The sequence below is a fragment of the Arachis duranensis genome, chromosome 4, assembly GCF_000817695.3.
Source record: "Arachis duranensis cultivar V14167 chromosome 4, aradu.V14167.gnm2.J7QH, whole genome shotgun sequence".
NCBI classification, from domain to species: domain Eukaryota; kingdom Viridiplantae; phylum Streptophyta; class Magnoliopsida; order Fabales; family Fabaceae; genus Arachis; species Arachis duranensis.
The window spans coordinates 116,138,057-116,154,507 of NC_029775.3; the positions used below are offsets into that span (position 1 = coordinate 116,138,057).

The 16,451-nt window shown below is 28.8% G+C and overlaps 1 protein-coding gene across 1 annotated transcript; it reads right to left on the minus strand.

The window, feature by feature from the left end:
* Nucleotides 1-725: 725 nt before the first annotated feature.
* On the minus strand, nt 726-4,108 carry LOC107486719 (aquaporin NIP2-1). Its single transcript, XM_016107281.3, has 5 exons — nt 3,903-4,108; nt 3,481-3,705; nt 1,937-2,131; nt 1,746-1,807; nt 726-1,119 (listed from the first exon to the last, which is right to left on the minus strand). Exons 1-5 carry the CDS (start codon nt 4,014-4,016, stop codon nt 858-860), a joined length of 858 nt encoding a protein of 285 aa, XP_015962767.1. The 5' UTR covers nt 4,017-4,108; the 3' UTR covers nt 726-857.
* Between the last annotated feature and the right edge of the window lie 12,343 nt (nt 4,109-16,451).

The window sequence follows — 16,451 nt, forward strand, 5'->3', positions numbered from 1 at the left end:
TTAATTAGCGACGGGTATAGGTTGTCCTTGTCCATAGAAGAAGCATGAGAAAACCTTTAAAATATATCATGACATGTTGCATGCTTAATTATTTATGTCACAGAATAAATAGAACACACCATAGCTACACATGCTATAGACATGTAATATCTTGGAAAAAGTTGATGTATATAGTGACAATTAAAATTGATGTAATATCACATGAGAAATAATGCTATATATACACATGCTATGAGCTCTACATGCTTGTATTTGTGCATTATTCAGATACCTACTTTAAATTAGAGTGCCTATTTAGAGTGCTATACACTTGCTATGAGCTCTACATGCTTTTGAGGGAGTTTAATTAGAGAGAAATAGATCCTCTCCAGTTTTTTTAACACTTGAGAAAATGAAGTGTGATTTCTCACCATTAATTTTATAAATGAGACTAAAATTAAATACGAGAGAGAGCAATGAAAGGTGAGAGAGAGCAATTGGCACCATCCAATTTTTTTTCACTGGTCATGGAGAATAGAGCCCTCACTTACCAATATAGTCCAATCTTATAATACATAGTTCGGATTGATGAAGTTTATTGTGTGTAAGAAGTTCTCAGAGGGTTACACAAGATGTAAATAATTACTCCTTCTTAATTATTAGTTTATTACTAGTAATTATAAATGTTTACTTTGTTGTAGATTCTATACCTATATTACTCATCTTAGCAAGAACAAAAGTTCTATTAAATGTGTAACTGGAATTCCATTGAAATATAAACATATTGATGGAACATTACATGGCTTATATATATCTAATCATATGATATACTGAATTTTGGGATACATATACTTATATGATATCCTCACTGGAAGAATTCACACAGAACTGAAGTGATATTTGTTAGCAACATGCTCAGCTTCACTACTAATAATTCTCTGGCCCAATATTGATGAAAGGGAAGAAGAAGGAGGTGGCTTATTATTATTATCTATGTCTTGAACCACAGTGTAGGACCATACCCCTAAGAGTGCCCCAATGATTGGTCCAACAAAATAGACCCAAATACTCTTATAAGATGCAGTGGCAATTGCAGGACCTAATGACCTTGCTGGGTTCATTGACCCCCCTGATATTGGTCTGTATCATCATCAACACCACAGCTTATACTCATATTAGCATCTTCATTAATTTACTTTAGATTTTGTTGCACTTTTCCAAATGTTACTAAATAATAACATCAAAGTGTTGCTAAAACTCCTTAAAAATTTTCAATAATTCTATTTATACACTAAACACTCTTGATACACGTATAAAAATATAGTTGTTATTAAGTAATTGTGTACTTAGATTTTTTTTAATTGAAAAAACATGTATTGATTGTAAAAAAATACTGGTATTAAAATGGTTTCTATTATAAAAGTGTACATATAGAAAAATAAAAAAATTATATATACCTTGTAAGGGTCTCTTCTATTAACAAATATTTAAAATGTTGGTAAATAATCATGATACGAAAATATTTGATACAAAAAAATATTAACAAAAAAAATTGTCAAAACTTATTATTTTTTATTTTATTTAATGTGCTCTATAATAAATAAATACTAAATAAAATAAATTTAATTTTTTTTATGTCTCCCTAATATTACTGTCCTGATAATACTCATATTAGCATCTTAATTAATTTAATTTAGATTTTGTTGCATTTTTCCAAATGTCACCAAGTAATAATATTAAACTGTTGTAACCATGATAATACTTACCCAGCTACAATGCTAGCTATGCTAACTGAAGAACCTACTGCTACCCCTGATAGTTCTCCAATCTGTCAAATGAGATATATAACATGTTAAGCTAAATATAATCTGTTATAGCCCATTAATTCTTCACCCCTTTTTTTTTTTTGAAAAAAAGAATAAATAAATAGAATACTATGATTTTATTTAATATTTACAGCTTTAGGGTCAGTGGCAACAGCAGCGGATATGAAGACCATAGTGAATGTGGCAACAATTTCCATGACAAGTGCTTGAATGTTTGACCCTGAGGGTGACGTGGCACCAATTTGTGTTGCTGGTTCTAGCAACACCCTCAGTGTGTATGAAGCACATATTGCTCCTGTTAGTTGGGCTGCAATATAAAATGGTACCTGAAAAATAAAGGGAATTTGGGCTAATAAATTAATTAATTAGAACAAAATGGTCCAAAAAGTTAGCTCAACTAGGCATAGAATATAATAATTTTGTCAATTTATAAATTTCAACTTGGAAGTTAGGCCCAAAATGTGTTGGGGAAATTATTCATCAAATTTCCCTTTCTGCATAAATTCCCACAACAACTAACATTCAAAACAATTAAATAGTAGCACATGTTCCATCAACTCCTTGTTGCTTTCGCTATATTGTTGAATTGTACTCATAAATTTATTCGTGGCAATTGTATAATATATATTTTTTAATTTGTTGGGTCTAAAATATATATTGTCACTGTTTATTACACTTATTATACATTAAAAGCTCTGCTAATTCTATATGATTGATGAAAATTGCATAATAATAATATTAGTGAGTTATTAAGTTGTTATTATTATGCATTGTATTGTGCCAGCAAGAGAAGGTAACATGTAAACTCCTTATCACATGTAAGGATTCTTTAATTTAGTGATGTTGTTATATAAGTGGGGTGCTTCATTCTAATAATTTATGGTTCATATTGTATATATGTAGGTCCAAGTTCAATACCTGAATTTGACCCATACCTGCTTTTTTCCTTAGGAACATGGACTCATGTAGGTCTATACATTATAGGTTACTTGGCTGTGATTAGACACTATACATATATGCATTTAATTGCATTTATACAAAATTATATATGTAGATTCTAAGTAAGGTCATCTATATCAGTCCACAGTTATACTTAGACACAAGTAGTTTTATGAAATGAATTAAGGTTTTATCTTAATTTAGTTTCTCTCATTACAAGACAAAGCTGTAATCACATATTATATCATGATCCATATATAATTGTGCAAAGAGAAGACTAATAGACACAATTATGTTAAATTGATAGGGTTTATATTACAAAAAGAAATAACATGTACTAATAAGCAAGCTAGAACAGGGTAATAGTGATGAAAAATGTTATCAAATAACAATAGATATAAATTAAATTATTAAGTCTATTTGATCCAATAATTTATAATAAATAGAAGAGTATATATTTTTTGCGGTTTTGAAGGGTTCATATTCAACACTTGGTCCACTCATTAAAGTTTGAATCCGGGTGCAGCATATTAAGAAGCATATGGTTTAACCAATTGAGCTAAACCTCGCTGTTTATAGGAGTCGTTTAAACTAGTTATTTATATTGTTAGCAACTGGTTAAGAATTTTCAAATAAAATACTGTTTTGTCCTTGGAATAAATAATTATTAAAGATGGAGAAAAAGACATTTATTCTAATTAAAATATGAATGGACAAAATATCTATGTAAAAGTACCTGCTTCCAAGGAAAACGGTTGATGGAGGCAAAAGCTAAGGAAACAGCTGGATTCATATGTGCCCCGGAGATGTGTCCAATGGAGTAGATCATAACCGTTACAATGAATCCTCCTGCAAGTGAAGCTCCCAATTTTGATACCTTGTTTTCATCAATGGCACTAAGTCCAGCTGAACCACTTCCCACAAACACCAATAAATATGTCCCTATTATCTCTGCCAATACCTTTAATTTGATTCATCCATAACATATATTTAATAAGAATATGTATAATAAGATCTTGATATATAGCTCAAAGAGTATAATAATATAAGTTTTCTTGTGAGCTACTTGGTGATCATAATGGACTATCTATATATATAAACAGAGACTAATTAATAATAATACTAATTAAGGAGTTAATTAATTAATTAATTAATTACCTTTCTAGGAAAGCTAGGAGGATAATTCTTTGCAAAATTTGCAAGAGAAGAGGATTGTTGCTTGGGATTTGCATCATTACTTGCTTCAGTGTTGAGGCTCAACATCCCCTCCATTGTGTTCTATCTCTGAAAAATGTGATCCCTCAAGTGGTATTTTATAATGGCTCTCATGTGGTTCGTTACTCAACTATTCCAATATATATAGGGGTAGGTACTTAATGGTCAAATTCCAAAAGTGAATTTGGAGTAGTTCCTATAAAAAAAATACTTTTCTTTTTTGTCTGACTCCTACACACAATTTTATTTGCTCATACTTTGTCTAGGCACGCATATTAATTATGAACCTTTGGATGAGTTAAAAAAACATTGAATACTAGAAAATAAATACAAACAAAATATTATTCACCATTGATGTAGCATTCTATATATAATATATAGTAGATTTATTATAATTTAAATTTTTGGTTGTTTTGTTTAGCTAGAACTAAATTTAGGTTTTATGATTTTGTAATTCAATCAATTATGATTATAACTAATTTTAATTAAGAATATTATTAACAGTGTATCTATAGATATAATAAACTATGAGTTCAACTAACTTCTCATTCAAAATGTTTTAAAACACACGCACAAAGTAACGTTTATGCTCCCATATTTTTGTCACAAATCACTGTACCATATGAAACGTGTGATTATTAGTTACGGTTAAATTACGTGCTACTAAATAATTTAGTGACAATTTTCAATCATCGCTGAAATAATCACTGCTATACTACATTTTGTAGTGGATCGGTTTTTCTACAATTCAAACCACAGCAAAATGAGTATTTAAAATAACTGCTAAGCTGTAATTGGACTTCACTTCACTCCACTAATTAATCAGCTTTGTGATTCTGTTAGGCAATTTTTTTCTTCGTTCTTACAATTACATTGAAGAAATTAAATAAGGACATCATGTAATTTATTATTTATTGTAGTGCAATTCTTATTTGGTCTTTCTCATCTTATTAATTATTATTCTTTGTAGTATCTATTAATCCACTTGTATATTTATTACTAAATATATGTAGTGATAAAAATATCAACATATGATGATATTACTAAATATATGTTATCAATTAACGTTTTACAACATCATCTTTAAAAACAAAATTGTTAATGGAGTGAGTGGATGACAAATATGATCAATTCGTAATCTTTAAAAAAACCAATTTAACTGAAAAAATCTTTTAGAAATATATTTAAAAAATTATTATCTTTTAGAAACTAATTTAACTATTAACCTCAAAAGAGCTATTCAAAATTTTGTATATTGTCTAATTGAAATGATAGAATGCATGGGTACATTGTAGCGATTGCATTCAAGTGGGAGTATATAAACAACATTACGATACTACTAATTTATATTTGAATGTTATACATTCAATTATGTTCACTAATTAGGCCATCTTTCCTTTTCTGCCTCCCAATTTAATTGTTTAATTTGTATGTACCATTATAAACCAAATTAAATAATAAAAATTATGTTTGTGGCTTTATTATTTTTTGGACTAAAACATGTCAACATGTATTCCAAAATAATTGCAAGATAGTGAAAAAGGAAAAATAAATAATATTTGTGCTGAATTTACATCACCTCCGTGAGTTACTCAGTTTTTATTCAATCCAATTCAGCAATCTTTTTGTTCGAAACACCTACAAACTCTGGTTTGTTATGGTTTTTGTTTTCTGTTTTTCTTTTATCTAAAACTAATATCCTTTAACTTATTACAACATTCTTTTAGAAATATTAGAGAAATATTAGAATTTATTATTTTTTTATCATTAATTAGTAATCAATATTTAAAATGTGAACTAAAAATATGGTATAAAATTACTATATTAAAAAAATTAAGTTGATAATTAAAAATAATAATAATAAAATAAATTATAATGTCTTTTGAATATTTCTCTTTTCATATTATGAATACTAAAAAACAGTAAAATTTATTATTTTTGACTAATAATTAACTAATAATATTTAAAAATATAGACTAAAAATATATTATTGAATTATTAAGTTAAAATAATCAGATTAATAATTAAAAATATTAATCAAAAATAATAAATTATTGCTAGTGATTGAGATTTTTCCTTCTGATAATATACCATCCCAATAAAATTATGATTAATAATAAAAGGGAAAAATATGAGGAGTCAATAGAATATTTGTACAATGGAGGTTTAAGGAGTATTAAAGATATAATCATTAGTGTTATCTTTTCTCATCAATTGAAGCTTTTGGAATGAGTGATATCATATTAGTATTAGAACTCTAGATCCGAAATGTCAAGAGTTCGATCTTTGGTGAACCCGAAAAGAGATGTTTATTTTGTAACTCATATAACCTATTGTACACACTCGTAATAAAATCTTCTATCCATAATCTTTCCTAATCATCGACCAATTATTAATATCACACTTGGTATATATATCACATACTTTCACGATTTCGAAAGTTCGTCATGCTCATTTTCTTAATTGGTGGCAATAATGCAACATATTATATACATGCATTCAATCATTTAAGAGAAAAACTTATATCTGTAACTACGTATTGACAAATTTTTTCTATCCTCTTTATAATTGTATAAGTTCCATTTTTTTATATTTTGACTTTTGTTGTGACCCAAAAAAAAAAAAAAAACTTTGTGTTGCTTCCCCTCCAGGTTATCCAACAGAATAACTAACTTTCTGTTATTCAGTTTGTTAGTGTACTTTACTACTCTCTGATCTATTCTGTTATTCCTCTGATCTCCAGTATATATATCTATATGCTAAGTGCGCTATATAAGATTAAGTTTTGTATTATTTCAAATCATCAACCAATGCTACTATCATATTCATAATTCAGTTCATACAATCCGTTTTCCTTTCTTCAACACCACCAATTAGTTTTTGCCTAGCCTTAAGAGTCTTTTATTTTGGTGTCATTATGTAAAATTAAATATGCTAGGACCATCAAAATTTTCTTAGTCTTAGACGACAATGGCAAAGAAACTAATTGATTTTATTTGATTTATGGCAACTGGTAGTAATCTAATAATGTACACATATTCATTAATTGTCTTTAGCATTATGTTGAACAATTGAAAAAAAAAATAAACATTAGGCATATAATACAGAAAATCTTTTAAATATACTTAAAATACTAGTATTTTAATAATTTAACAGGAAAATAAATACAAAGGTTAGTTACACAAAACTTAAAAAATTGTCATATTGAATTTATTTTTTTGGGTATAGAATCATGATGAAAATTTATCATCAACTTCTCTAAAAGAACTTGAGTGGTTCAAGAGTAGAGATTGCAATATTGTTCAAACTCGTGGGTATCCATCCCCTTTTTAAAATAATTAATAATTAATAATATTGTATTATATTTAAATTTTTATTTTAATTCATCTTATGTATCTAATGATAATTATATGAGTTTTAAAATTTAAATTTATTTGTTGAATTTTAATAATTATAGGAACGAATAAATGTGGAGCATGTATCCACAGAAAAAATAGGTTATGATTCAATTTTTTACTATTTATATATAAGAGTGAGATGTATTTTAAGTAGATTATTAATTTATTATAAGATAGAGTGGAATCGAGTAGGACAAAAATCCGTTCTATCCGCCCGATTGTCACTCCTAGGCAATGGGACCAACTAAATCGGTGACCCACTTTCAAGAGTTGTGAATAGAGAATACCGGCCCAAAAACACTCATTGCATTATAGAGTTAGGGGAAGCAACATTCTAGTAGAGAGTGGTCCAAAGACCAAAAATGAAATGGTCCAAAGAAATTAATTCGTCTTTCATAAAATAAAATGCATGTATTACCAAAAATAAAAATGAATGTATTAAATTGAAAAGCATCTCATAATAAGTAGTTTACTTTTTAAGCAAATGGGCAACAACAAAACATTAGTCATTATGTACACAAAAAAAATTAGTCATTGGATCTCATAGTAAATACCTTTAAGAAACAAAATAAATAAATAAATAAAAATAAAAAAGAAAATTTTAATTTGATATTATTTAGGTTTGATTTAGTAAAACTTTTAAAAAATATGTTTGTGCATTTCAAAAATACAAATGCATCACTTTATATTTGATAAATAAAAAAAATCACATGCTTGTAGTTTTAAAAAATTATAAGTATTTTTAAAAGCACATAAAAAATAATTTTTAAAGTTGGTTTCAGTATTATTTATGCTTAATTAAATTATTGATGCCAAATTTCATTCATGATCAAATTTAACTTTTTATTTATATTTATTACATTTATTTTAAATTTAAAAAATTATTTTATTAATTTACTAAATATAAGCGCTAGAATATTTAAAAAAATATTTCTAGAAGTCAACTTCAATATAGTATTTTAAAAAGAATAAAAAATTTATCAAACTAAGTAAGTACTAAAGTTATGATATATACATGTCATCTCAACTCAAATAGAGTATTACTACTCCTTTACACCACTCCTATTAACTTGAGATATTTATTTGAGGTGTGTTTAATTGTTTATAGTAAATATATACTATCAACATTTCAAACTATATAGATATAACATCAATACTAATGCGGATTTTTTTATTTTTAAATTATTTAATTACTTTAATTACTGAGTTCTCTTGAATTTTTCTTTGTAGAAGAAGACATCCCACCCATTTTGTAACCCTATCTCTTCATCATTGCTTGTGTTCATGAATGCATAGGAGAGTTTCAGGGGCACAACATGGGTCTCTCAATGTCAATGGTGCATGACTCATTACTCTACTATTTACTAAACCAATTTACGACAAGATATTAATTATTGTACGGGACATATCTATTTATTTATTTATTTATTTATTTTTTTGAGATTTCGTCTCCAATCAAATCTTTTAATTTGTGGCGAATATTCAAGTGTATCTCACACTCCTTTTCCATCTCGGGTTATATCATCACTTTCATGTTGTTCATGGATACGTGCTTTCTCTTTTATAATTAATGACGATTTTTTTTTTTTAAACGTGGACATTAAAATAAACGGTTATGAATTGTTATGTTACTATAATAATAGTACGATTAAGTATCTTTTAAATTTATCCTTTAAACAGCCTTTTATTATTTAAAACAATTTTTTTTAGATTTATTTTTTTTCATTCAATTCTCGGTAGCATAAAATTAATTATAAAAATTAATTATTAATATTGATATCAATTTGTCATTAATTAATACACACGTACATTATAAAATATTTTAATAAATATATTTATGCTAGTATTATATTTATAGCAATTAGAATCATAAATTCACGTTAATTTTTGTTATTGATATCAACATTAATTTGTCATTGATTATATTTGATTAAAAATATATTATAATGATTGACAATTAGAATAATTAATATAATTAAAATAATTAAAAATATTAATAATTAATAATTAGTTTAATTATGTATTAAATGATTATTTATATATAATTATAAAGAAATTTTTTAAATAAATTAAAAAGATAAATATATGCATACGGCATCAGAGTGCACCACGTCAGTATTTTTAGCGCTAAAATGTAACTCACTAATACACATTGAAAATAAAAACACACACGCGTACGCACGCACATGCACACACATGATGACTAACTTTAGTGAATGACTTTAATATATAAATAGTATTTTTGTTAAAATAATACATGTAAAATACGAATTTTTAAATTATATTGATCTCCAATGTTTGAACCAAATCTTGATTTAATCCATAATATTTTATACGTCCTATTTTAGTCTTAAAAAAATTTCAAATAGATTTTTCACTTTTAAATTTAACACAAATTGTTGATGGAGTGAATGACGTGAACATTAACAACATTATTAGTTAAGTTATATCTTCTTATTCACGTGTGTTAGAAAAATATAATCAAAATCTTCTTATAGCACTTCTTCTTCTCATTTTTCTTGTTCAAAATTCCAAATCAATTATCGATGCTTCAAAATCAAAGAAAAAACTTTTACATTGGTAATAGTTGGTGAATAACTTTTTACTGTATACTGAAATCAAATATTATTATTAGATTTTCAATATGCTAATTGTTCGTGTTACATTTAAAATTGGGACAATATTATTGAACCGTTTGAAACTTTTTGAGACTGAAATATGTTGTTTAAAACGTTAGAAATCAAATTAAAAATTAATCCAAATATTAAAGATCAAAATAATACTTTATCCGAAATTTATATAAATAATATGTAGTAAAATACATATAATAAACCATTGAATAGAATTTTCATTGGTGACGATTAATCGTTATTATGCCCGCCAATTAAAAGATACTGTCAAAAATCAAAATTAATAAGCCCCAATAATTTCAAATGATGTACGTTATTTTTTTTATTTCTTTTTGGTACATGCAACCTAGCTATATTTGCAGCTGAATTCAAAGTAATTAGCATCGCATTTGAATTTCTTATAAAGATTGAATACAAATTAAACCACAAAACTTGAGAAAACATGAACAACATATACACCAATTAACCATAATCTTCCCTACTTATTTCACTCGTCATTATTTGGTAAGAAAAAACATTGGATTCTCTCATTATTAGAATAAGGAACGGAACTGAATCACTATTAGGGAAGTGAATATATAGTTGATAAGCACGTAAAGTGATTTGTTTGTTTAGACTTTAGATTATGGGTTTTAAAAGTCATTGACTATATATATAAGATCGACGTGGAATGATTATCCAACACAAAATTAAAAAGATCGGAGCAACTACGTGACTAACGCATTATCTGGCCTCATTCAATATCAAAATCATTTGACACACTTATTTGGAACTTCTAATTTTTTTTTTTTCACATTTGCCTGACAAAGTTACTTTTACACGTATCGTATTTCAAATTTTCAATCCGTGGCCACATGAAACAAACTTGATAATCAAGAACGTAACAACCCCGGAATTATATAAAAAATGTTGTGTTATAAAAAAACTAATTATTAAATTAATTATTATATACTATGTGTTTTTACGTAAATTGGTCGCTACATAGCTCGTTTGTTGATGAGTAGCTGCAAACTTTTTGTTGGGATGAAATATACTTCGACAATAAGAAAATAGGGGTGAACACCTGCAAAAAGCATTTCGATACTCAAGTTAGTAAATGAATAAATAATAAGTTTTATAAATTGTAATATCTCAAAATGATTTTTTATTTTTCTTTTATATTTGGAATAAGATATATTCGGCTTCATTTCCAAAAATCTCACTTAAATGAAGAATAATAACGTTTTATATACATTTTGGTATTTTCATAACCGAATTATAGTGTTTATAGCCAAATTATAACTTTTATCCGAGTTATAATGGTCACATCATAGTCTCTAAGCTTGGTCTAGTGATATTTTGATAAAGCAGGTTGAGCTTTTTGAGTTATAACTTGGCGATATGAGTTATAGGTATGGAGTCCTCAGATCAACTTACTTTATGAAAATAATTTGAAAATGGGAGATAAGTAAAGTTAACATGTATGGAAAAGTGTAATAGTCTTTTCATTGATTGTACCATTTGCATTTTCCAATACAATCTAGAGGATTGATATGAAAGAGAAGTAACGGTTAAATTTTTTTATATAGAATTGAATGATTTTATTAAATACGGTATTTAGAATCCTAAAGGGATTCATAAAGCCATCTTTGCTTTCTTTCTTTGACGTGTATGTTTTGGTGAAATCATAAAATCATGAGTAAAATCATGGGTGAGAAAAAGGGAAAGAAAAAACTGAAAGAAGATGATGATGGCTCTTTGTGGAGGTGAAGATTTGGGGTTTGCTTTTTTGTATAAGGATAGTGTGGGTGAGATTGATGTGTCAAAAATAGTGAGGCCGGGTTCTGGGGTTAAGGTGGAGTTGTTGCCATGTACTAGGGCTGATCGTGTATTCCATAGAAAAAATGATTTTTAGTTCTTTTATATTCATAGTTGTGCTCTAGAGGAATTGCGTGTCAAGTTGCCTTTTACTGGATTTGAGTGTGATGTTTTGAAACAGTTGAATTGTGCTCCATCACAACTTCATCTAAATGGTTGGGCTTTTTAAAGATGTTTTAAAATTTTGATGAAATTTTTAGAAATAAAGTCCTATTTTGAGTTGTTCTTTTCTCTGTTTCAAGCCAAAGGTATTTGGAAGGGGTATGGATAAATTTAAATAGCTCTCGAGGTTTCTCTATTTTTAAATTGTATAAGTCTTCCTTCAAAGATTTCAAGAAAATATTTATGAAATTAAAGACGGTAGACAAGAATTTTTCCTTTTATCTAGATGAACGCCTCAGTGAGAAACTTTTCTTATGGTAATGTTCACAACCATAACATATCTTGGGTCCTGAGGAAATTATTGCTAGGAATAAATGCATAATAGATTTTTTTGTGGAGGCAGTTGATAGAGGGAGTTTGGTGTCTGTTTTTTATTTGTTTTTGTGGGAAGAGGATAAAAAATCAATGTTGGATTATCTTAGTAAGTTTTGAGGAATATATGCTGAAAACCGAATATATATTTATGGTTTTGAAATGCTTTATTTTGTTATGTGTAGGTGGGAAGTATCCGAGAGTGTCGGCTGCAAGTTTAAGGGCTCGGATGAAAACGAAAAATTTGGAAAAGGAGGGTTCATCTTTGAATCCGAACAAAATTGATTGTGAGGGGGAGGTAAATCAACCAGTCCTAGGAAAAGGGGCATTGTTTTCAAGAAAATGAAAGCCAATGTTGTAAAATTGGGTGACGATATTACTGAGAAGGAGAGGGAGATTCCTTTGAAAGAAATAATTTGTGAGCAAGCAGGAGAAGCTGCATGGTTTTTCCAAGGATGGTGATGGGTCTTCAGTGTGGGATAAAAAATTTTCCTTTATGGTCATTGTTGACGAGGTGTTGTAGGCCTCTTCTAACGTGTCCTTGATTGATGAGGTCGGGGATATTGTGGTTGACCAATATCTCCAGGTATTTAAACCGAGCTTAGTTGTAGATATTTGATAGTTTATAAGTTATATGTTATATAACTTTCTCATTGTGTATAGGTGTTAGGATTCTGTTTGGCTAGTATTGGTCGGAGCCAGGAGGAGAGGCATAAGAAACAGTTGTAGAAGAGTGATGAATCAGGGATTCCGAAGAAAGAGCTTGATTTGAAAGAAATTGTAATTGATGGTCTAAGAAAGAAGTTGGTTGCAAAAGAAGAAGAGTTGAAATCGGAGAAGAAGAGTCTTGACAAAGATACAGAATTGTTGAATAAAAGGGACAGTGATCTTTCCAGTATGAAGGATCAAGTGATTGAAGTTACCGTGAAATTGAAGGATATGGAGAAGCGCAAAGAGACTGAGATTCTTGATGCTTCTGCTGAAGGATTCAAACGTGTAGTGACGCAAGCGAAGTTCGTGGTTCCAGACATTGATTTCTCACAAATGGATCTAGGTAAAGTTGTTCGTGATGGGATGTTAGTAGATGATGAGGTAGCCGAAGAAGAAGATGATAATTTGCTGAAGTAATATTTGATGTTCTGTTGTTAGATTGATTTTGTAGTACTTTTGGTCATCAATGATTTGATGATCGATTTCGCTAGGTAGACAACAGAAATTGTGAACAATGGGCTGCATCCCCGACCCACAAAAAGTGAAAAAAAATTGTTCACCCCAAATTACCCTTCCAAAAATTTTATTTTCACATTTTACACTTTAGTCATCCACTTTCTAACTATTTTACCGCAGCACTACCACTCCCTGAACCCTGATCACACCGTCGTTCTCTATCTTACCAGCCAGCCTCAAGCTCCTCGAGTTTCTTCCCTATCAAGCCTTCGATGCTGTGCCAACTTCCCTACTAGATGCGTCATCGTTGCTCTGCCTCCATTCCCACTATCCCTCTCCTCTACACTCCCATGCATGTTGCCACACCTCTGCTCGAAGTGCGCCACCGCCATCTACCGGTGCCATAGACTGAGCAGCAGCAGCAACAAAAAGCCACAGGTCAAGGGCGCCGATACACCAGCCCTGAGTCAGTCCCACTATCGCCTATATTCCGCCGTCGCCACCAACTACAACAACATCATTGACAAGGTAACGCGCAAGTTCTTCAGTTTGTAGGTTTTTTTAATGTTTTTTGTCAGATGGAACAATAAATTGGCTTACCCTACCATGCCGCTTTGCTTCTTCACCCATTGGTCTACAAAAGGTTAATTGATAGTTACAGTTTTATTTTTTCAGAAGATGTTTCTGCTATGTATTAGGCTTTAGGTAATAGTTACAGTGGTTCGAATTAGATATTCTTTGATTTGGTTGAATTAATGGATTTTTCTTCTTCCTGTAAACCATTTTAGATATTTGAATAATTAGTCTCAACTGGAAAAAAAATGTGCGACTCTTGCTAATTTGCTTTGTTTTTATTTTTTCTATCCTATATGTTTCTCATTTTGGTTTGGTTGAATTGATGTTGAGTGTTAATCTAGGATTCAGGTAGTATGTATGGATGTTCGAAAGTGTTTATGTTATAACCAATCTTGGCATAGGTCAAAATAATATTAGGTTCAAGCTAACCAAGCATAAATATATAGGATTTACTTCAAAAAGGATATCATTTTGCATTCGATTGAAGACTCCGCGATCCCGATAAATTTATTTTGCTTTGAACCATACGTAGAAATACTTAAAAAAAAGAAAAGACTCACACTTAATAGGTAAGAGTTGTATAATTTATATTAAAATTGTTAATATCAATTTGTTTTGAAAATTTTTAAGGTAATAACACTTTGTATTTTCAATATTCCAAATATAATAGACCTTCTAACTAGAAAAAAATTAGAGGTCTGTAATAAGTTTGGAAGTCATGTTTTTTGTTGTGCTAGAACTTGATAAAAAACGATAAGTTAAAAAAAATTGTGATAGTTTTATTAATTTTATTTTCTAAATTTTTAGAAGTTATTATATTTCTACTATTTTGTCTTCATGTGGTACAGGGATGGATCTAAATTGAGATGTCCATTGTAGAAAACTTTTGCAAAACAATTCATTGAGTGTATGCAAAATCATCCAAATGGATAGTATATCATTATACTGCAATTTAGAAAGTTTAAGAATTTTGACCATAAGTACCTATTTCTTTTTACAGTATTTTTAATCATACATACATAATTATAAATTTTAAATAATATATTATTTTGTAATTCATTTCATAAATAATGAGGGTTTTAAATGTGAATTATGGATCTACACTTTTTATTAATAAAGATTTTAGAGAAGTACATGAATTTTAAAATAGGATATCTTTTGATTATTTGTCTTATGAGATCTGACTTTGTATGAGAAAATTGTTGGTTGCAACTTTTAAATGATATTTTGTATAAATATCGAAGACATTTGAACATGAATGGTATAATCTTACTATCTTATTTGTGTATTTTATAACTTCAAATAATATTTTATGACTAGATATAATTTGTTAACCTAATTTTTTTAAAATTATGATAGATTTAATGTTGTCTAATGAAGATATCTAGCATTTTGTATTGTCAGACATAAAAGATATCATGCATTTTTATGGAAAGAGCTTGCAAGAATATCCTCCGATACTAATTTTTTTTTTTTTGTAGTAACTACTTATTGCAGTATGAGCGATTAATAATAGAATAATTCAAGTATGACAGACATCAATTAAAAATCTTAACATCATCAATGTTGTGCATGCACTACACCAAATTAATCATATAGCTACACTTGATTTTATGACCCTAATTTTAAGGGTCTCTATTCATTAATATAGTTACATTTATATATGTAATGTTTTAACTATCACTAATGTAATCACTAATCAATAATCACAGTCTCACTCTTTTTCTTTTATTCTATTTTTTCAAAAACCATATTCACAGTTTCACCGTGCTACAGTTCCCGTTTGCAGTTTGCTGTCGCGGTTTGAGTTTGACATTTGCCATTCACCGTTGTAGTTCGAGTTTGCCATTCACCCTTCACCGTCACGGTTCGAGTTCGCCGTTCACCCTTCACCGTCGCGGTTCGAGTTCGCCGTTCGTTGTTCACTGTCGCGGTTTGAGTTTGCTGTTCGCCGTTGTGCAGACCCTAATTCCCTCCTTTCGGTGACCATTTCTTCTCTTCCAACCACAATATTGAACACCAGTAGTGAGTATTTGATTGTTTTTCTACTATATTTGTTTCTCCTACAATTTCTTTATTGTTCATTTGATAGTGAATAACCTATACATGATTGTTATTCTTTGGTACTGTTACTTGTGATTTTCAAATTTTCATTGATTCTTTATCTGAGAGATCATGCTTTGTATCTTATTATATGGAGGATTGTTTTGTTGGAAGTTTTAAATTTTATCTGTTTTAAAATTCATTTTGATTTTACTTGCACACAACCTGCTCGATGAAATATTTCAACTAAAATTATGGCTGATTTGATGCATTTCTAATTAGAAGGATAGATAATAGTAAAATTGATGCACTGATATGGTAGACCTCTCCTCGTCATCTCTCTCTAT